The sequence below is a fragment of the Heterodontus francisci genome, chromosome 14 (genome assembly GCF_036365525.1).
Source record: "Heterodontus francisci isolate sHetFra1 chromosome 14, sHetFra1.hap1, whole genome shotgun sequence".
Lineage (NCBI taxonomy): Eukaryota > Metazoa > Chordata > Chondrichthyes > Heterodontiformes > Heterodontidae > Heterodontus > Heterodontus francisci.
The window spans coordinates 98,321,678-98,343,462 of NC_090384.1; the positions used below are offsets into that span (position 1 = coordinate 98,321,678).

The 21,785-nt window shown below is 43.9% G+C and overlaps 1 protein-coding gene across 1 annotated transcript in view; it reads right to left on the reverse strand.

Annotated features, from left to right (window-relative positions):
• rcn1 (reticulocalbin 1, EF-hand calcium binding domain) overlaps positions 1-16,973 on the reverse strand; it is a 50,151-nt gene extending 33,178 nt beyond the window's left edge. The window contains exons 1-3 of the mRNA XM_068046597.1: positions 16,838-16,973; positions 16,493-16,740; positions 1,955-2,148 (exon numbers count right to left, since the gene is read on the reverse strand). Of these exons, the coding sequence (XP_067902698.1) occupies positions 1,955-2,148; positions 16,493-16,740; positions 16,838-16,969 (574 nt within the window). The 5' untranslated portion in view covers positions 16,970-16,973. The remainder of the gene's footprint in view (positions 1-1,954; positions 2,149-16,492; positions 16,741-16,837) is intronic.
• Positions 16,974-21,785: the final 4,812 nt, after the last annotated feature.

Consider the following 21,785-nt stretch of genomic DNA (forward strand, 5'->3'; position numbering starts at 1 on the left):
TGGGACAAACTCTGCAGAGAACTGAATCAAGATATGAAACTTGCAAACTAAGGAGACATTAAATGATTCTTAAACAAGTGCAGGTACAGCATATGCACATAAACCTCTTCCTCTATCATCAGGGATGATATTTTAGTTGTCAAAAACAAAATTCAAAATGGGGGAAAAAACTGCACCTGTGCAAAATTAGTTTTAATTATTTATATAATGAATAATAATGAGGGACTTCCATTATGTCAAGATTGGAGAAGCTGGGATTGTTCTCTTTTGAGCAGAGAAGGTTAAGGGGGACTTTGATAGCAGAGTTCAAAATTATGAAGCTTTTTATAGAATAGAAAGAAAAAAAAGACTTGCATTTATATCATGTTTTTCACAACCACTGGACGACTCAAAGCGCTTTACAGCCAATGGAGTTCTTCTGAAGTGTAGTTATTGTTATCATGTAGGAACAATAAGAAACTGTTTCCAGTGGCAGGAGGGTCAGTAACCAGAGGACACAGATTTAAATAATTGGCAAAAGGACCAGAGGCGAGAGGAGGAGAATTTATTTTCTGCAGTGAGTTGTTATGGTCTGGAATACACTGACTGAAAAGGGCGATGGAAGCAGATTCAATAGTAACTTTCAAAAGGAAACTGGATAAATACTTGAAAAATGAGAAATCTGCAGAACTATGAGGAAAGAGCAGGGGCAGGGGAGTGGGACTAATTGGATAGTTCTTTCAAAGAGCCAGCACAGGCAAGATGGGCCAAATGGCCCCCTTCTGTTGCTCTTAAGGTTGTATGTTTCTAATCTGACTTTGTCTCAGCTTATATTCTGTTAAAAAAAATCTTACATTTCCACACATTTCCTGTAAACTTTTATGAATATGAATTCCTGCACCCATATTTATAATGGAAATTGCCCATACTATATACCCTCTTGCCAGATGGAGCGCCACCACTGGTAATGGGGTGTAACTGCAGCACATGGATTGACAATGGAAATGTTAAAATAGTAGAATATACGACTTTAAATGGGGCTGAAGTACATGGGTGCACTGTGGTCTAACTACCCCTACCTCCTCACCTTGCTTCACCTGAATACTACATTTTGGTGTGGACTCACTGAGGGTGATGGTGTAGAACAGGTGATTTTGGATCAGCTGTCCATTATCCACCCAGTTGTCACTTCCACTGATCCAACAATCCAAGAATTTTCATAGTTGTTTGTTCCTATGATGTCACAAATTGCTGTGCTGAAACCCTCATTCATAACTTTGCTACCTCCAGACTTGACGATTCCAACGTATTCCTGGCCAGCCTCCCATGTTCTGCCCTCCATAAACTTGAGGTCATCCAAAACTCTGCTGCCTGTGTCATAACTCACACCAAATTCTGTTCACCTATCACCCCTGTGCTCATTGACCTACACTGGCTCCCAGTCAAGTAACACCTCGATTTTAAAATTTTCATCCTCGTTTTCAAATCCCTCCATGGTCTCTCTCCTATCTTTGTAATCTCCTCCAGTCCTCAACCCTCCAAGATATCTTCCTTCCTCGAATTCTGGCCTCTTTAAGATTGCCAACTTTTATGGTGTGGCCACCTTCAGATGCCTAGGCCCCAAGCTCTGGAATTCCCTCCCTAAACCTCTCCACCTCGTTTTCCTCCTTTAAGACACTCCTTAAAACCTGCCTCTTTGACCAAGCTTTTGGCCATCTGCCTTAATGTTTCCTTATGTGGCTGATTTTCCTTTACAACGCTCCAGTGAAATGCCTTGCAACATTTATTATGTGATAACTTGTTGTGGTGATGGAATTTGAACTCCTGACCTCGGAGTTGCTCAGGATCATAACCACCATAATCCATTGTACCCTCTTAATGCAAATGTTATTATAAACTTGACTAGTTACCCACATACACACAGACTGCACCCATCAGATTAACAGACACGAGTATTGAACTAGGCTGGACATACCAAGGTAGTAGCCATAGGCTGCTTGTTTGTATTCTTCCCAGGAAATTTTGTTGTCTTTGTTGAGGTCATAGTCCCTCCACACTTTTGCTACATTTTCATAAATAAAACGTTTCTGCACCCGTATAATCCAAGCCTTCAGTTCTTCAGTGGTCACATACTGATCCTGGTTATCATCTATCCGCTCTACAATTCTCCTGCAAAAACACACAACACATTACATTTTGAGCATATCTAGGTTAAATGTGGGCACGTTCACTGAGAATCAACAACCTACATCAGTACAGTAATTGCTCAAGATACTCCACTTCTGGTGTGGACTCTTGCTATGTTCCAGCACAGCTCAGCGATCAGTCTGTGCTACTCTCAGTCAGGAGGCTCTGGTTTCAAGAATAACTTCAGTTCAAGACAAATTCTGTGAGGACTCTGAATGGTGGCATCAAGCTATTTGATCAATGTACATTGAGTCTAAGGGACTTTTGGTACCAAGGCACCACACCTGTGTGAAGGTGGACATCTCAGAGGTACACAACCATTACCAGACTCGTAGCTATATAGACACCTGGGTCATTCTGGGAACTGATTTTGTGTTGCTGCACTCAAAGCAACCAGGGAGCGGAGGAGAGCACCAGGCTTTTCTTTTGTGGAAGATCCCATCGATAGCCGGGTTTAGTAGAAAAACGTCATGACAGGGTAAGGAGAACTTCCCAAAGGTGAACAGTCCAACACAAGTTTTGATTCAACCAAAGAGCACACTCAAGGGAAGAAATAGCATTTGGCATTGTGAAGACATGACCAGTGCTGAAATTCTTTTGTTCACTTCAGGTGAAAACAATGACAAAAATAAGTTGTGGGTACAACAACAATTTGCATTTATATCACCTCTTTAACATAGTAAACCACCCAAATGCACTTCACAGGAGCGCTGGTAAACAAAATTTGACACCGAGCCACATAAGGAGATATCAAAACAGGTAAGTTTTCAGAAGCATCTTAAAAGGAGAGAGAGGTCGCGAGGTAGGGAGGGAATTCCGGGGCTTAAAGCCTAGGCAGCTGAAAGCATGGCCAATAATGGTGAAGTAATTAAAATCAGGGATGCACATGAGGCCAGAAGTGGAGGAGCAAGAGGTTCACTGAAGAAAGAATACCTTGCATTTATAATGCTCCTTTCACAAACTCAGGATGTCCCAAAGCTATTGCTAATTAAGTACTTTTGAAGTGTAGTCACTGTTGTAATGTAGGAAATGTGGCCTCCAATTTTGCACACAGCAAGCTGTCACAAACAGCAGTGTGACAATGACCAGATAATATGCTTTAGTGATATTGGTTGAGTGATAAATATTGTCTAGAACAGAGGAGAATTTCTATTCTCGTCTTCGAAATAGCACCAGAGGACCCTTTACATCCACTTGAGCAGGCAGTGCCTCGGTTTAATGTCTCATCCAAAAGATAGCACTTCCGACAGCACAGCACTCACCAGGATTACACTGGAACATCAGCCCAGACTTAGCACTCAATCTCAGAAGTGGGACCTGAATCTACAACCTTCTGACTCAAAAGGCAACAGTGCTACCCACTAAACCATGCCCAACACCTGACAAAGCAGAGAAGATCGAAGGATACAGTATTCCCAATTGGCAGATCAAAAGTCAGACACTCATATTGAGAGGAGTGAAAGAGCTGACAACTAGTCAGAAACAACAGAGTTGCACTGGCAAAGGAAAGATTATGTTGACTTCTCCAAGCAAAGCTTCTGCGATTTCCCTCTGACTGGGTAAAAGAACTACTTGAAATACATGTGCAGGATGAGCCAACAAGGAAGATCAAACTTTTAGAAGAGAAAACTAGCAAAGAGATTTACAAATAATATTATGAATATATTTTGAATGGCATACATTGGATTAAATCTTTCAATTAGTCAGCAGAGCCTCTCACAATCTGTAGTATGGTATCCAATAGTGCTTGCACAAACCACAAGTGTGCAGTCATCTCAATAGCAAATCTGAACTTTTCCATTTAGAAACCGCTATTGAATTTCAAATAATCTTGTGTAGCCAACTAAATGCTGACATAATCTACCGAATATAACAATTTACAGTTACGGGAAAGAGACAACAATTGTATTACACCCCCCTTACCCCAATCTGTTTACACATTATTTCATTGTACAAGATGTAAACACACAACTTCTATCCTATTGACAGAAAATGATGGTGATTTGGAAACCTGTGTATTTATATGTTATTCAGTTTAAGGAAATCCAAGCAGAGTATGGGACAGCAGAAAGCTGGGTTCGCAATCTGTTATCTGACATTGCAGGAGATTGAGTTGAACAACGGTCCATATTTCAGTAATGCGATCCCTTTCACTTGTGGTAAGCAACATGTATCGGCTGTGCAGTAGAACAACTTATATTTATATTGTTATGCCGAGGTGGGAGGAGTGCTCTGTTCATGCTAGTCTTACTTCTCCACAGGTCACAACATGTATTTAGTTTTTTCCCACTTACCGATACGGTCAATCATAGACTCTTTTTCCCCAGAATAAAACACACCAAACAGGTTTCTTTAATAAACAACAAAATTATTGGTTTATTATAAAACAAGTCTTAACCAGTAATGAAGTAAAGCATAAACACACAGAGTGAAACATTACAGTTCCCTTTTTACCTTAGCCCCACACACACACACAGGATAACTGGGAAAAAAGGAGACTTGCGTTTTAGAGCGCTTTTACAAAAAAAAAGGGACAAAAAAAAAAAACCCACTTGGGCTGAATTCTTGCTCATTCTTGAAGAAACAGCAGATGAAATATGATGCGTTCCAAAACTGGCAAACAGTCTGGCCTCCGAGTACACGTAGATGGGGGACTGGGATCTTTTAGAACAGTTTAATTAATTGAGCAGGCTTTTCTTCAAAGGTAGGAGACAAGATGAGTTTACACAGTGGACTTCTCAGGGTCTTTCAGAGAGGTGCTGGAAAGCTGAGCTGGGTTGTGGTCTTCTCTCCTTCCTTGGGAATTTTCATCTCTCCTCTCCTTAAAGGTCTGTCCCTTATTTCTTCTCCTTGTAAGTTCTTTTCTCCAACTCCAAACAATTTAAAAGTGCAACCAGAAACAGAAAGTCCACCTTCTGACCTGTCACTTCTCTGCACACATCTTCCTCACTTACCAGGATTACCGTTCTATTTTTAACTTGAGTCATGCGACAACCAGTAACTGCTGTTGTCAAACAAATGCTCTTGATGACTCTTGGGGAAAAAAAACAGGTCCAACATTTCTTCAGTTTGACTATGAATTCCTCAAAAAATATTTAACACCAACAAACAGAAGCCCTTTCATAACAATATAGCGCTTTTAATCTAACAAAACATCCCAAGGCACTTCACAGGAGTGTTATAAAGCAAAATTAGACAATATTAGGGTGGAAGGCCAAAAGCTTAGTCAAAGAGGTAGCTTTTAAAGGAGCATCTTAAAAGGAGGAAAGAGAGGTAGAGAGGCAGGGAAGTGTAGGGAAGGAATTATAGAGCTTACGGCCTAGGCAGCTGAAATTGTTTAACATTAAAATCGACAGGGAGAGTTTGCAGCATCAAACCTTGGCCATTTATTTGAAGCCAGACACATTTGGGTGTAATTTTAACCAAACTCACTGGGCGGGAATCTCACAGGCCACCCACTATTGACCTCAATGAAGCATAGGGTACAGTAGCATGGTATGTATGTTACTGCACTAGGAATCCAAAGGCCTGGACAATGCAATTCAGAGATAGGAGTTCAAATCCCATCATAACAGCTGGGGAGTTTAAATCTAACTAATTAAATAAATTGGAATTAAGAAGCTAGTATCAGTAAAGGGGTCTGTGAAACTACTGGATTGTCATAAAAACCCAAGTGGTTCACTAATGTCCTTTAAGGAAGGAAATCTGGTCTGGCTTATAGGTGACCCAAGACCCATAGCAACGTGGCTGACAAAACGGCCTAGCACTCAGTTATATTCAAGAAGCTAGCTCACCACCACCTTCTCCAGGGCAATTCAGAGAGGACAATGAATGTTGGCCTTGCCAGTGACACCCATGTCCCATGATTAAGAAAACAGTAAAATCAGGCAGGGTATAAAACCAACGTTGCACCTGATCCCATCAGTTACCCTGGCAAGCAAGTTATGTTAAAATTGCCCCCAATTATTATCTCTTCAGTTTCATTGTGCTTCAGTTTTGACTTCACCAACTTTTAAAGGTCTCCTGTTGGCTCAGAATTCTACACACTAGCTCCGCTATTTTTGAGAAGTGGAAGTTTTGAGAGGATTAAAACTACTTATCAAAATTTGTGTCATGACCCCCAGCAGTGTTCTCACCAGAATCAAAATACTTATTAGTTGTCAAACAAATGTGAAAGGATTAAATGTAACAGAGTGCTCTGAACTTTCCCAATACATCAGCCACAGCAAAAGAATAACAAAAAGCAATCAGAAATGTCGATGAAAATAGATTGAGATTATTTGAATTTCTTCAAAACATCATCAAGGATAAGAGGGAGAGCAAAAGGGCCAACCCATAAATCAGAGTTTTAACTCCACCTACCTAGCAGGAATGGTGCAAGGGAGAGTGTGCAAGATGGTGAAAGGGAGTTAAGATAGCAGAAGGGGTTAAGATGGCCAGAGGGGGACTAAGATTCCAATCTATTATCCACCAATAAAGTTGGTTGTATCCAATGGAGGATATCAGATGTGAGGCATGGCCTCATTTGGTGCTGTAAACATCTAGGGCTGAATTTTATCAGCCCCTTGATGCCAAGGAGCAGGGCCTTCATTAAAATATTAAAATGAGGATAATTAAAATTCAAATTAATTTACCTGCCAACGGCAGCCATCCCACGCCGCTTTTACAGCCAATTGGCCGCAACGGAGTTCCGAGGCAGGACACTGGTGGGGAGGAGGGGAAAGAATAAAATTATCAGGGTGGGATGGGGGAAAGCGGGAAAAACATTCATCATTGGCCATTGGGAAGGTGGAAAGGGGTTGAAAGCTAATGTCGTGAGATTGGAGGGGGAAAACGTTCGTGCTGGGACTAAAATACATTGAAAACACATCAGACATAAAACACCATTGTGTGGGGTTGGGAAAGGGTCTCCGTGTTTTAACTTTTTATTCAAAATAAAAATTATGTTATAGCACTTTAAATATTTAAATTTGCCTGAAGGGCTTGGAATCCTTTAAAAATGGTGTCGGTGCCATTGTTGGGGACGCGGCGGCCAGCCCTCTACGTCATCAGGGACGACCGCTCTGCCCTCTCTATTTAAGTGAGCCCCCGCACGTAATATCGCGGGGGCTCTACAGTGGAGCGTGGCACGCTGCTAAAACTCAGCCCCTATAATGCTGAGAAAAATGGGCAATTAAGCCATGGGTCATCAACTGCATTGAGTTGGCAATGAACGCATAGATTTTGGCTAAACCCTCAGCAGGCTGGAGAATACATTGTCACAGAATGTACACTCAAAATAAAACCTTTGTAAAAGTACAGAACACAACTAACTTTATCTGCTGAATGATAGAAATGAAGTACTTTGGAGATGGTGCAAAAGAAGCCAGAGAGTAAACAACATGGGCCTAAAAATAGATGCTAAAGAGCTTTACATTTTGACTAAGGACATTACTGCAACCTAACACGCACAGCACTGCAAGTCTCTCAGTGCTGAATAATCAGAGTGCATAGCACATAGGTCACAAGAACATCTTGCATTACTGGTATTGTACTTCCTCCTGTAGGTTCATATTTCAATCATCTCCTAGTCTCGGTGTGGCACAGTTCAGCAGCAGGTATTAGAACAGGTGTTTTACTTTGAAGGATGTCCCAAGTTTATACATATAAAATCAGAACCTTTAATGCTTCATCTGCACAGCAACTGTAGCACAGCAGTTTGACTTTGCATCAATGTTAAAGTAAACAGGTTCCATCCAGAATCATTGCTGGACTTGACTCCAGAGTAAAGTGAGGTGGGATCCCCGTTAGAAAAGAGCCACTCCCCTTTGCTTTTGACTAAAGTCTCACCCTGACTTACAGTTGGTTTAAATATAGCCCAAGCCTCTGGATTAGAATAAATTAACAAGCAGGTAGCTCTAGCAAAAACAAAGGGCATATATACACACACAGTGCCAAGTCTTTTTTAAAACAGGTTGTAACCATGACAACATGAAGGGAGGTGGATGCAGGCTCTCACCGCCCCTTCCACCCCCTCCCAAAAAAAAGTGTGCCTGCTTACAATATAAATATACTGCAGGATTACGTACAATTAAACAGCTGGGTTCTACACTACACAAAATTAGAATCACAGAATTATAGAATGGTTACAGCACAGAAGAGGCCCTTCAGCTCTCTGCAAGAGCAACTCAGCTATTCCCACTCCCTCACCTTTTCTCCTCACACTCTCAGGTCGTGTTTTTCAGGTCCTAACCACTCACTGCCTAAAAATAGTTTCCTCATGTCGTCTCTGGTTCTTTTGCCAGTCACTAAGTCGGTGCCCTCTGATACTTGACTCTTCTGCCAATGGAAACAGTTTCTCCCTATCAACTCTGTCCAGACCCCTCATGATTTTGAACACCTTCATCAAATCTCGTCTCAACCTTCTCCAAGGAGAACAGTCACAGCTTCTCTAATCTATCCACATAACTGAAGCCCCCTCATCCCTGGAACTATTCTCATAAATCTTTCTTGTACCCTGTTTAATGCCTTTGCATCCTTCCTAAAGTGTGATGCCCAGATTAGACACAATACTCCAGTTGAGGACAAATTAGTGTTTTATAAAGGCTCACCATAACTTCCTTACTTTTGTACTCTATGTCCCTATTTATAAAGCCCAGGATCCCGTATGCCTTATTAACCACTTTCTCAACCTGCCCTGCAACCAACCTTCAACTATTTTTGCACATATACCCCCAGGTATATACCCCCCAAGCACCCCCTTTAGAATTGTATCCTTGCAACTTTGTAACTAAAACTAAAACATTCCATAGGTTTGGAGGGAATGGAATAGTACATGGATTCTAGGCATAGTGTGAGTGGAATTTTTTCAAACTCTTCCAAACGTTGCCCCAAGAAGTAACTGCACATCACGTCTTGCTCTGGCAAGGGTCAATCAAAAGTTGGCATTTGTGCAAACTTTGAATTTGTCCCAGTGTATACTTACATCTGTTTATTTTTTTTTTAAGAGAATATTTACAGGATATAAGGTAAGAATTTGCTAGATCTGTGTGTGGCCTTACAGGATCACCAGGATTGCGAAATATCCAAAAATCCAGTGGGTTGAAGTGAATGACTGTTAAGGAATACGTCCGGTTTTCCGCTACTCCATGTGACCAGCTGATCCAATCACAGAGCCAAGAAAGCCCCCCTCTTAATGCTTTTTCTGTCCAACTGCTTTAAAGACGACCGTACAATAAATATATACAAAAGAGGGTGGACATCATTTGCAACTATTGACCTCAGCTGCTTTACTCAGTCAGACCCAAACTGAAGAGAATTTACCCATGGTTACAGTAGTGCCACCCATTTAGTAATGGCTTAAAACCTGCATTAAAAAAAATAGCAGCTGGAGGAATGAGGTATGGGGCTGAAATTTACCAGCCCCTCGACGTTGGGGGTCATGGCAGGGGGTGGGCCCGTAAAATACTTGCGGGAGCAGCCTGCCACGACCCTCGCCGCAATTTACATGCCTCGGTGCGGCACCCCCCTGCCCCTTGGTGGTGAGGCTTTCATTTAAATATTAAAATTAATTAAAACAACATGCAAATCAACTTATCTTGTCCCGGCGGCTGTCCCTCGCCAATATTACAGCCGCCAAACAGAAGTCGCGCGCCTTCGTGACACTGGTTGGGGTGGGGGAGGGAGCGGGAGGAGTGAAAATTTCAGGGTTGGGGGGGGGGGGGGGAGAACTACTGTAATTGGTTGTGGGGATGATGGAGAGGGGTTGAGGGTCACAGGTTCTGAAGTTAGGAGGAAAGTTCACAAAATGATAAAGGTGCTTTTTGCGGGGGGGATATGTCACTGTAATACATGAGGACTCAGTGGCAGGGTGTGGGACTGGAGAATTTAAGTTGAAATAAAAGTGTTTGGCAGGTTCTGGTGAGGCAGCACCTTTAAATTATTGAAATGAGATTGAAGGGCTTGAAGCCCTTTAAAAATGGTGCCGGACACCATTACGGGGACAGAGCAGCCGCCCCCCCTTTACATCAATGGGGGGTGGGCGAATGCTCCACCCCCACCATTCAAATGAGCCCCTGTGGGAAATATGGCGGTGGCTCAGTGATGGCACATCTGCGCGAGCGGACCACTGAGATAAAAGCACGCCGCCGCAAAATGCGGCACGCTCATAAAATTCAGCCCTTGAATGCATTAGGGTTAGTCCGTTAATGACTTGCATTTATATAGTGCCTGTCACAACCTCAGGACGTCCCAAAGTGCTTTCCAGCCACTGAAGTAATTTCGAAGTGTTTCTTCTTTGGCCTCCTTATCTCGAGAGACAATGGGTAAGCGCCTGGAGGTGGTCAGTGGTGTGTGGAGCAGCGCCTAGAGTGGCTATAAAGGCCAATTCTAGAGTGACAGACTCTTCCACAGGTGCTGCAGAAAAATTTGGTTGTCGGGGCTGTTGCACAGTTGGCTCTCCCATTGCGCTTCTGTCTTTTTTCCTGCCAACTGCTAAGTCTCTTCGACTCGCACACTTTAGCCCCGCCTTTATGGCTACCCGCCAGCTCTGGCGAACGCTGGCAGCTGACTCCCACGACTTGTGATCAATGTCACAGGACTTCATGTCGCGTTTGCAGATGTCTTTAAAGCGGAGACATGATACCAGTGATGAGCTCGCTGTACAATGTGTCTTTGGGGATCCTGCCATCTTCCATGCGGCTCACATGGCCAATTTCAAAGTTTTGCCACTGTTATAATGTAGGAAACATAGCAGCCAATTTGCACACAGCGAGCTCCCACAAAAACAGCATCATGAGAATGACCAAGATAATCCGGTTTTAGTGATGTTAGTTGAGGGATAAATATTCACTGAGACACCAGGGTGAACTCCCCCTGCTCTTCTTCAAAATAGTGCAATGGGAGCTTTTACACCATCACAGAGAGTAAATGGGACCTCTCTCTCAGTACTGCATTGGAGAGTGCCAGCTTGGAATATGTGCTTATATCCCTAGAACGGGACTTGAACCTGGAACCTTTTGACTCAGAAGTGAAGGTGCTACCATTAAGCTATGGCTGACAACAGCACTAGCGCCGAGGCTGAAATGGTTAATGTACAGCCACCTGCATGCCCTGTTGGAGCTCACTCACTTTCATTAAGCCGCTTGAATAGACCATGGTCAGTCAATAGCATATACAAGTTCTCAGGTTCTAATGTTCGCTAATTTCATACCTCCAATGCCCATCATCTAGTGGGACTATGGCAGCAACACCTACTGCATTTGTATTAACCTGCTCCCTAAAAGCATTGCAGAATGTTAGTTTCACTTAATCCTTTCAAGTAGTGTTCTTGTAATTTCTTCCAGCTGATCAGCACTGGAAGTTACTCCTGTGACTCTTATACATATTAGGGCGTGCAGTACATTCTCAGCTTTACATCTGACTTAAGAAACTGCAATCATTACACCGGATTTTACAATGTAATGAGCACTAGGTTACTCTCCAAGTTTCTACTAAAAACAATTTGCACAAGCGCAAAATCTTCTATGAACCAGTGGAACTGAGCAGCGTGATCGAACATAATTGTTTCTTCCCATTAAAAACTATTCCTTGATGTAGTTAAGAAGGGTAACCTGGTGCAGTCTTATTAATTAATAGGGCGGCACAGTGGCGCAGTGGTTAGCACCGCAGCCTCACAGCTCCAGTGACCCGGGTTCAATTCTGGGTATTGCCTGTGTGGAGTTTGCAAGTTCTCCCTGTGTCTGCGTGGGTTTCCTCCGGGTGCTCCGGTTTCCTCCCACATGCCAAAGACTTGCAGGTTGATAGGTAAATTGGCCATTATAAATTGCCCCTAGTATAGGTAGGTGGTAGGGCAATATAGGGACAGGTGGGGATGTGGTAGGAATATGGAATTAGTGTAGGATTAGTATAAATGGGTGGTTGATGGTCGGCACAGACTCGGTGGGCCGAAGGGCCTGTTTCAGTGCTGTATCTCTAAACTAAACAAAACTAAAAACGTACTAGGAAAATTAATGGGACCAAAGGCTAACTAGTCCCCTGGACCTGATGACTTGCATCCTAGGCTCTTAAAGGAAGTGGTTGCAGAGATAGTGGATGCATTGGTTGTAATCTTCCAAAATTCCCTAGATTCTGGAAAGGTTCAGCGGATTCGAAAACCGCAAATGAAACACCCTTATTCAAGAATGAAGGGAGGCAGAAAGCAGGAAACTATAGGCCAGTTAGCCGAACAGCTGTTATTGGAAAAATGCTGGAATCCATTATTAAGGAAGTAGTAGCAGAACAGTTAGAAAATCACAATGCAATCAAGCATAGTCAACATGGTTTTATGAAAAGGAAATAGTGTTTGACAAATTTATTAGAGTTCTTTGATGATGTAACAGGCAAGGTGGATAAAGGGGAACCAGTAGATGTAGTGTATTTGGATTTCCAAAAGGCATTTGATAAGGTGCCACATAAAAGAATACAGCACAAGATAAGAGCTCATAGTGTTGTGGCTAATATATTCCCATAGATAGAGGACTGGCCAACTAACAGGAAACAGAGAGTCTGGATATATGGGTCATTTTCAGGTTGACAAACTTTAACTAGTGGCATGCCACAAGGATCAGTCCTGGGGCCTCAACTATTTACAATCTATATTAATGACTTGGATTAAGGGACTGAGTATTGTAGTCAAAATTTCTGATGATACAAAGGATAGGTGGGAAAGCAAGTTTTCAGGAGCACACATAGAGTCTGCAAAGGGATATATAGGTTAAGTGAGTGGGCAAACATTTGGCAGATGGAGTATAATGTGGGATAATGTGAGGTTGCCCACTTTGGTAGGAAGAATAGAGAAGCGGATTATTTAAATAGAGAGAGACTGCAGAATGAATCACAAAAAGTTAGCATGTGGATAATGCAAGTAATTAGGAAGGTAAATGGAATGTTGGCCTTTATTGCAAGGGGAATGCAGTAGAAAAATAAGGTCCTGTTACAACTATACAGGGTGCTGGTGAAACCACACCTAGAGTACTGCGTACAGTTTTGGTCTCCTTATTTAAGGAGGGATATTCTGGCATTGGACATAGTTCAGAGAAGGTTCACTAGGTTAATTCCTGGGATGAAGGAATTGGCTTATGAAGAAAGGTTGAGCAGGTTGAGCCTAGACTCTTTGGAATTTAGTAGAATGAGAGGTGATCTTATTGAAATATGTAAGATCCTGAGGGAGCTTGACAGAGTAGATGCTGAGATGATGTTTCCTCTCATGGGGGAATCTAGAACTCGGGGGGCACAGTTTCAAAATAATGGGTCTCCCATTTAAGACGGAGATGAGGAGGAATTTCTTCTCGGAGGGTCATTAATCTTTGGAATTCTCTTCCCCAAGGTGCAGTGGGGGCTGCATTAGACAGATTTTTGATCTACAAGGGAGTCAAGGGTTATGGGAGTGGGGCAGCAAGAAAGTGGAGTTAAGGCCACAATCAGATCAGCCATGATCTTATTGAATGGTGGAGCAGGCTCAAGGAGCCAACTGGCCTACACCTGCTCCTATTTATGATCTTATGGAGCATACTGACAGGTTACAAGCATGTGATGTGTGGCCTTTATTGAGAGAAGTCATGTGATCTTCACCACAATAAACGGAGATTTTTCTATTAACTATGCAATGGGGATAGTGCTACCTTGCAAAACAATCTACTGACTTGGGGATAGTTTTGATTGGTAAATCATGCAAAGTAGAGAAGGGAGAGTTAGCACCTCAAACATTTCTAATTCTTTACCAATGTTTCAAAATATATATGGCCCCTAGTTTTGGTCTCCCACCATGAGTGGAAACATCTTCTCTGCATCTACCCCATCAATGCTCAATTCTCAAATCAGAGATTAATAGATTTCTGGATACTCAGGAAATCAAGGGATATAGAGAAAATGTGGGAAAGTGGAGTTGACATAGAAGATCAAAAGATACCAGCTAGTGGAGCAGCCTCAAAGGGCCAAATGGCCTAGTCCTGCTCTTATTCATTATATTCTTATTAAATCCTTTTAGAATCTTAAATACCTCGACAGGGTCACCCTTCAGACTTCTTGTTTCTAGAGAAAATAGCAATACGTTCAATCTTCACTGATAGCTATAGTTCTGGTATCATCCTTATAAAAATCAGTATGCCCCTGAACGTATTAACAAGGTAAGTTAACATTCAGGCATGGCCCGAGATTGGTGTTCAGCCTGTTTTAGTCTGTCTAGGTCAAACTCGAATTCTGTTGCTGAGGAGAAAGTCCTGCACAAACATGCCATGGCTCCTCTCTCAGCAGTTAACTTTTAGTCAAGTTTAAAAGTTGTGGGCAGCAGTGCTGATGTGGCATTAAGGGCTTAAATTAATTGCAGGCAGGTTTAAGAAGTTTTCAATCTGCTTAGCCACGTTTTACACCTTACAGTGTCATCTGGAAACAGTGTGGAGGACTGGAAATGGTGTGTCAGACCTTCTGCAGGGATATTAAATTAACTTTACTGAATGTTACAAAGTTCCAAAAAAAAAACCTTGTAGCACATTACCATTAAATTTTAAAACTAACCACTGCAACTACAAACTCCTTCCTTACAATTGCACAATGACCTAGGAAATCAATGTGAATGATGCTGAATCTTAAACATCTCTCTCATCCCTTGGCTTCCACTGGTTCCCTTAACTGTAAGGTGTCAGCCGTGACTCTGTCAGTAACACTATCTCCTCTGATTTAGAAGATTGTGGGTTCAAGCCCCATTCCAAAGACATCAGCTCATAATCCTGTACTGAGGGAGTGCTGCGCTGTTAGAGGTGCCGTCGTTCAGATGAAATGTTCAACCGAGGTTCTGTAGAAAGCAGGAGAGTTCTCTAGAGTTCCTCAACCAACATAATTAAAAACAGATGTTCTGGAGCATTATCATATTGTTGTTTGTAAGGAGCTTGCTATGTGCAAATAAGGCACCAGGTTACCTTATATTTAGCCCCTCGAGCATTCAGTAATATCATGGCTGATCAGATTGTGGCTTTGACTCTACTTTCCTGTCTGCCCCCCATAATCCTCGATTCCCTTGTAGATCAAAAATCTGTCTGAATGTATTCAATGACCCAGCCTCCACTGCTCTCTGGGGAAGAGATTTCCAAAGATTTCCCTCGGAGAAGAAATTCCCCCTCATCTCCATCTTAAATGGGAGACGCCTTATTTTGAAACCGTGCCCGCTAGTTCTAGATTCTCCCACGAGGGGAAATATCTCTCAGCATCTATCCTCTTAAGCCCCCTCAGGATCTTATATGTTCCAGTAAGATCACCTCTCATTCTTCTAAAGTCCAATGAGTGTAGGCCCATCCTGCTCAACCTTTCCTCATAAGCCAACCCTTTCATCCCAGGAATCAGCCTTGAGAACCCTCTCTGAACTGCTTCGAAAGCAAGTATATCCCTCCTTAAATAAACGACAGAAAAACTGTATGCAGTACTCTAGTTGCAGCCTCACTAATGCCCTGTACAGTTGTTGCACTTTTTTATACTTCATTTCCCCTTGCAATAAATGCCAACATTCCACCTGCCTTCCTAATTACTTCCTGTACCTGCATGCTAACTTTGTGATTTATGTTGGACAACACCTAGATCCCTCTGTACTGCAGTCTCTCTCCATTTTCTGCTGTCCTATTCTTCCCACATTATACTCCATCTGCCAAATTTTTGCCCACTCATTTCACTGATCTATATCTCTTTGCAGGCTCTCTGTCCTCCTGACAACATGCTTTCCCACTTATCTTGCTACCGTCCCCAAATTTGGCTACAATACAATACTCGATCCCTTAAGCCAAGTCATGAATATAGATTGTAAATTATGCTGTCTTTCTATTTAAGGCTCGAGTCGGTCCCCTAATGTGCAAGCAGAAACAGTCGATCGCTGGGCAGACGCCCACTGCCACGTTTTCGTATTGACATGACACTTCTCCAAAGACATTGCATGCTGTTCTTTCGGGAATTGTGTAACAGCAGATCACGAAACGAAACTTTGCAAAGGAGTTTGCAAAGTAAAGGTGCGCCGATTTGCTTTAAAGTGGAAGGATTTGCACTTAATAAATGCGGGCACTAAGCAACAGTTCACCTGCACTACCATTCTATAAAGTTAACTGGAGAAACCAGTTTACAACTTTCAACACACACTGTCGATAATCCCAATCAAAATAACGCGCGGTGCTTATAACTGGGGCTGAATTCCAACCAACTTTGGCTGGACATTTTAAGCTTGTGTAATTGGCAGCCACAGCTGACGAGGGGACTTGATACCCAGTTTTTTTTAAAAATATCAGTTCAACTCGAGGAATCGCCACATCAGCGTCTTGCCAAGGGAGCTTACCGCAGCTTTTCCACACTCTCTTCTGGAGTGAGCTGATCGAAGGTCTTAGCTTCTTCCTTGCCCAGAAAGGCCTCATGATCGTACTGAAAGTTCTCCGAGTCCGCGTGTACCTGATCGCTCAGCTCTGGCTCTTGGTGGACCCGTTCGTGCCTCAAAGTGGGCTTGGTCCACCCTCCGGCTACGTACAGAAGCAATAAATAGAGCAGCCGCGGGCTCCCCATGTTGCTATAACTTGTAACCATTGAAACCTACAAGGATACAAACAGAACAAGATACAATTTAGCAAACTTCTGTCTCATTCACTCCAATCCCTCCTTGACGGCTGATTAAGCCGATCTCAAATACCTGTTTAAAACAATCTCCCGTGATATATGTTGAACAGCGAACGCCTCTTAAAACATGCGCACAGAAATGTGTCCCATGTAAGTTAGAGTTTTTCAAACCCAGCGGCTGGTGCCCTCCTCGCTTCCGCTTCATACATGTGTCCCCAGCACTTGCCTTTGATCTGGGGCTCAGCCACTCAACACTCAGCTTGTTTTTCTGGCCAGCAGTGTTCGGGTTTGTTAAAGCGCTTCCCATTGGCCAGAGGGCGTGTCCGTGAAGTGAGGAGGTCGGAATCGCCACGTTGCAGGGCTGGAGGTGCGAATATAGCTGACAACATCTCTTTAAACACCTTTCTTTTAATCCCTCTCTAAAATGTAAATATTTGTGTGTGTGAATATATGTGGTTTCAATTACACATGCCTTTTAGACAATATAGCAATGTATTTTAACATACTTTTTGCTTTGCATACCTTCACATATTTGGACAGTTCTCGTGCGGCTGAAAAGGAACCTTTTCTCTTGGACAGTGATTGTGGAATTGGGAACCTAAAGATTTCAATCTAACACACTTGTGTACCATGGCAAGAGTTATGAAAAGATTCGCATTTAGGCAAATGTTGATGTTCAAGTAGCCACACTGGTCCGTATAAAAAAAAATTGAATGCACATCTGTAATGCTTGGGATATCGACTTCCACATATTGTACACCAGACATCACACTTTGTAACAAGTGTAAAACAGTTTTCAAAAGAGAAAGACATAGGAAATGTTTAACAAAAGAAGGCCAACTAGTAGTCAACGAGTTGTTGACTAATCACAATGATCAATCTCTATCAATTAGTCTAAAACAAACCCAGACATGATGCGAGAAACTCCCGCCCCGTGGTGGAGAGCTTTGAGAACCAAAGGTCCAAGGTCACCTGTTCCTCCGAAGCTCACTACACTCACCACGATATGTCTCAAATTACTTATTCTATGAAATTGAAAATATGATTTTCTGAAAGAAACCAACCTAATTTGCATTTGATTGATTCGGTATGAACTGCTTCCATCGTTCCCCTAGGGATTTTATCCCCTAGGATTTGACCACTCACTCACTGAAATATTGGCCTGAATTTTGTTGAGCTCCCGATGTCAGGCTGCTTGGCGGGAGGGGTGCCGGAAGATCGCAATGGTAGCGGCCCACCACGGAGCCCGACGCCGGGATTGCCGGACCCGATCTTCCCAGTTTCAGCGAGGCTCTGTGGTGACCCCCAGCCTGCCACTCGGCGACAGAACTTAACTTTAAATATTGAAATAAAGGACATAAACAAATTAACATACCATTCCCCACGACCCTACCGGCAATCCGTCATCTTCTGTATGACGGCCGGCACTCACGACTTCACTTTCCCGTCCAGGGAAAGCTGGCACCATTGAGTTCGGGAAGGGGGGAGCTTAGGATTTTTAGTGTAGTTGGGGGGGGGGGGGGGGGGGTTAACTCTGCATTTCTAGTTTGGGGGGGGAGGAGTGACCTCTGCACTTTGTGCAATTGGGGGGGTAGAGGTCAACTGTTTAAGTGTTTTGGGGGGGTGGGGGAATGGGGCGACCATTTATTTTCTGTGTATGGGGGGGGGGGGGGGGTGCGGATCACGCATTTATGTACAGTGTAGTGTGAAGAGGAATGCAGACTGGTTTCAATCTCATAATGAAGAGCTGGAACCTGTCATAGCTGCTAAGCGCACTGCACTGTTGAACTACAAGAAAGCCCCCAGCGAGTTAACATCCGTAGCATTTAAAGCAGCCAGAAGCGCTGCACAAAGAACAGCCAGGCACTGCGCAAATCACTACTGGCAACACCTATGCAGTCATATTCAGCTGGCCTCAGACACCGGAAACATCAGAGGAATGTATGATGGCATGAAGAGAGCTCTTGGGCCAACCATCAAGAAGATCACCCCCCTCAAATCTAAATCAGGGGACATGATCACTGACCAACGCAAACATATGGACCGCTGGGTTGAGCACTACCTAGAACTGTACTCCAGGGAGAATGTTGTCACTGAGACCGCCCTCAATGCAGCCCAGCCTCTACCAGTCATGGATGAGCTGGACGAACAGCCAACAAAATTGGAACTCAGTGATGCCATTGATTCTCTAGCCAGCGGAAAAGCCCCTGGAAAGGACAGCATTACCCCTGAAATAATCAAGAGTGCCAAGCCTGCTATACTCTCAGCACTCTACGAACTGCTTTGCCTGTGCTGGGACGAGGGAGCAGTACCCCAGGACATGCGCGATGCCAATATCATCACCCTCTATAAAAACAAAGGTGACCGCGGTGACTGCAACAACTACCGTGGAATCTCCCTGCTCAACATAGTGGGGAAAGTCTTTGCTCGAGTCACTCTAAACAGGCTCCAGAAGCTGACCGAGCGCGTCTACCCTGAGGTACAGTGTGGCTTTCGTGCAGAGAGATCGACCGTTGACATGCTGTTCTCCCTTCGTCAGATACAGGAGAAATGCCGTGAACAACAGATGCCCCTCTACATTGCTTTCATTGATCTCACCAAAGCCTTTGACCTCATCAGCAGATGTGGTCTCTTCAGACTACTAGAAAAGATTGGATGTCCACCAAAGCTACTAAGTATCATCACCTCATTCCATGACAATATGAAAGGCACAATTCAACATGGCGGCACCTCATCAGACCCCTTTCCTATCCTGAGTGGCGTGAAACAGGGCTGTGTTCTCGCACCCACACTTTTTGGGATTTTCTTCTCCCTGCTGCTTTCACATGCGTTCAAGTCTTCTGAAGAAGGAATTTTCCTCCACACAAGATCAGATGGCAGGTTGTTCAACTTTGCCCGTCTAAGAGCGAAGACCAAAGTACGGAAAGTCCTCATCAGGGAACTCCTCTTTGCTGACGATGCTGCTTTAACATCTCACACTGAAGAGTGTCTGCAGAGTCTCATCGACAGGTTTGCAGCTGCCTGCGATGAATTTGGCCTAACCATCAGCCTCAAGAAAACGAACATCATGGGACAGGACGTCAGAAATGCCCCATCCATCAATATTGGCGACCACGCTCTGGAAGTGGTTCAAGAGTTCACCTACCTAGGCTCAACTATCACCAGTAACCTGTCTCTAGATGCAAAAATCAACAAGCACATGGGAAAGGCTTCCACTGCTATGTCCAGACTGGCCACGAGAGTGTGGGAAAATGGCGCACTGACACGGAACACAAAAGTCCGAGTGTATCAAGCCTGTGTCCTCAGTACCTTGCTCTATGGCAGCGAGGCCTGGACAACGTATGTCAGCCAAGAGCGACGTCTCAATTCATTCCATCTTCGCTGCCTCCGGAGAATCCTCGGCATCAGGTGGCAGGACCGTATCTCGAACACAGAAGTCCTCGAGGCGGCCAACATCCCCAGCTTATACACACTACTGAGTCAGCAGCGCTTGAGATGGCTTGGCCGTGTGAGCCGCATGGAAGATGGCAGGATCCCCAAAAACACATTGTACAGCGAGCTCGCCGCTGGTATCAGACCCATCGGCCATCCATGTCTCCGCTTTAAAGACGTCTGCAAACGCAACATGAAGTCCTGTGACATTGATCACAAGTCGTGGGAGTCAGTTGCCAGCGATCGCCAGAGCTGGCGGACAGCCATAAAGGCGGGGCTAAAGTGTGGCGAGTCGAAGAGACTTAGTAGTTGGCAGGAAAAAAGACAAAAGCGCAAGGGGAGAGCCAACTGTGTAACAGCCCCGACAAAAAAAAATTTCTGCAGCACCTGTGGAAGAGCCTGTCACTCTCGAATTGGCCTTTATAGCCACTCCAGGCGCGGCTCCACACACCACTGACCACCACCAGGCGCTTACCCATTGTCTCTCGAGATAAGGAGGCCAAAGAAGAAGAGTGGTGGGAGCTCCAGGGTTGAACTTTGCACTCTCTGAGCAGGTCTGGCAGCCCTTTGAAAATAGTGCCAGCATCTGCACAGAGGCAGCTGGCACCGTTGCCAGCATCATTGCCACGTGGTTGGAGGCAGCGGACCGCCCTGCATATGGAAATGAGCCACCGCATGCTAGATCACAGCGGCGTGCAGCCTGTGCATGCGGGCCACCATTTTATTCGCTCACCAGCACTCCCAGTGGCAGGAGAATAAAATTCAGCCCATTGTTTCTACAAATTAGTTTTAAATTTAACCCCCCGTCAAACGCAGGCCATGTCCTCTGGTTCTGCTGTTCAGGACAAGGTGATATAACTCATTATGGTCAACATAATCTAGTCCTTTAGAATCATAATAACAGCAACTGTATCACCTCTCAATCTTCTCTTTTCCAGTCAGAACATGAACAATTTGCATAATCACATTTCATATTCTAAGATCAGCTGAGGTAAGGTCATACGTCAGATGCTGGGTATTCTGCTGCGAGTAACTGACCTCCTGACTCCCCACAGCTTGTCCACCATTTACAAGGCACAAGTCAGGAGTGTGATGGAATACTCTCCACTTGCCTGGATGAGTGCAGCTCCAACAACACTCAAAAAGCTCGAAACCATCCAGGACAAAGAAGCTTGATCAGCAACCCATCCACAACCTTCAACATTCACTTTCTCCACCTCTGGCACAGTGTGCAGCATCTACAAGATGCACTGCAGCTACTTGACAAGGCTCCTTTGACAACACATCCTAAACCCACCACCTCTACCGCTTAGAAGAACAAAGGCAGCAGGCTCATGGTCACACCACCACCTTCAAATTCCCCTCCCAGTCACATATCATCTTGACTTGGAAATATATCATCATTCCTTCGTTGTCACTGTGTCAAAATCCTGGAACTCTGGACCTAACCTGAGGGCACCTTCACCACATGGACTGCAACGGTTCAAGAAGGCGGCTCACCACAATTTTCTCAACAGTAATTAGGGATGGGCAATAATTATTGGCCTTGCTAGGGAAAACTCCTATTTTATAAATGAATAAATTTTTTT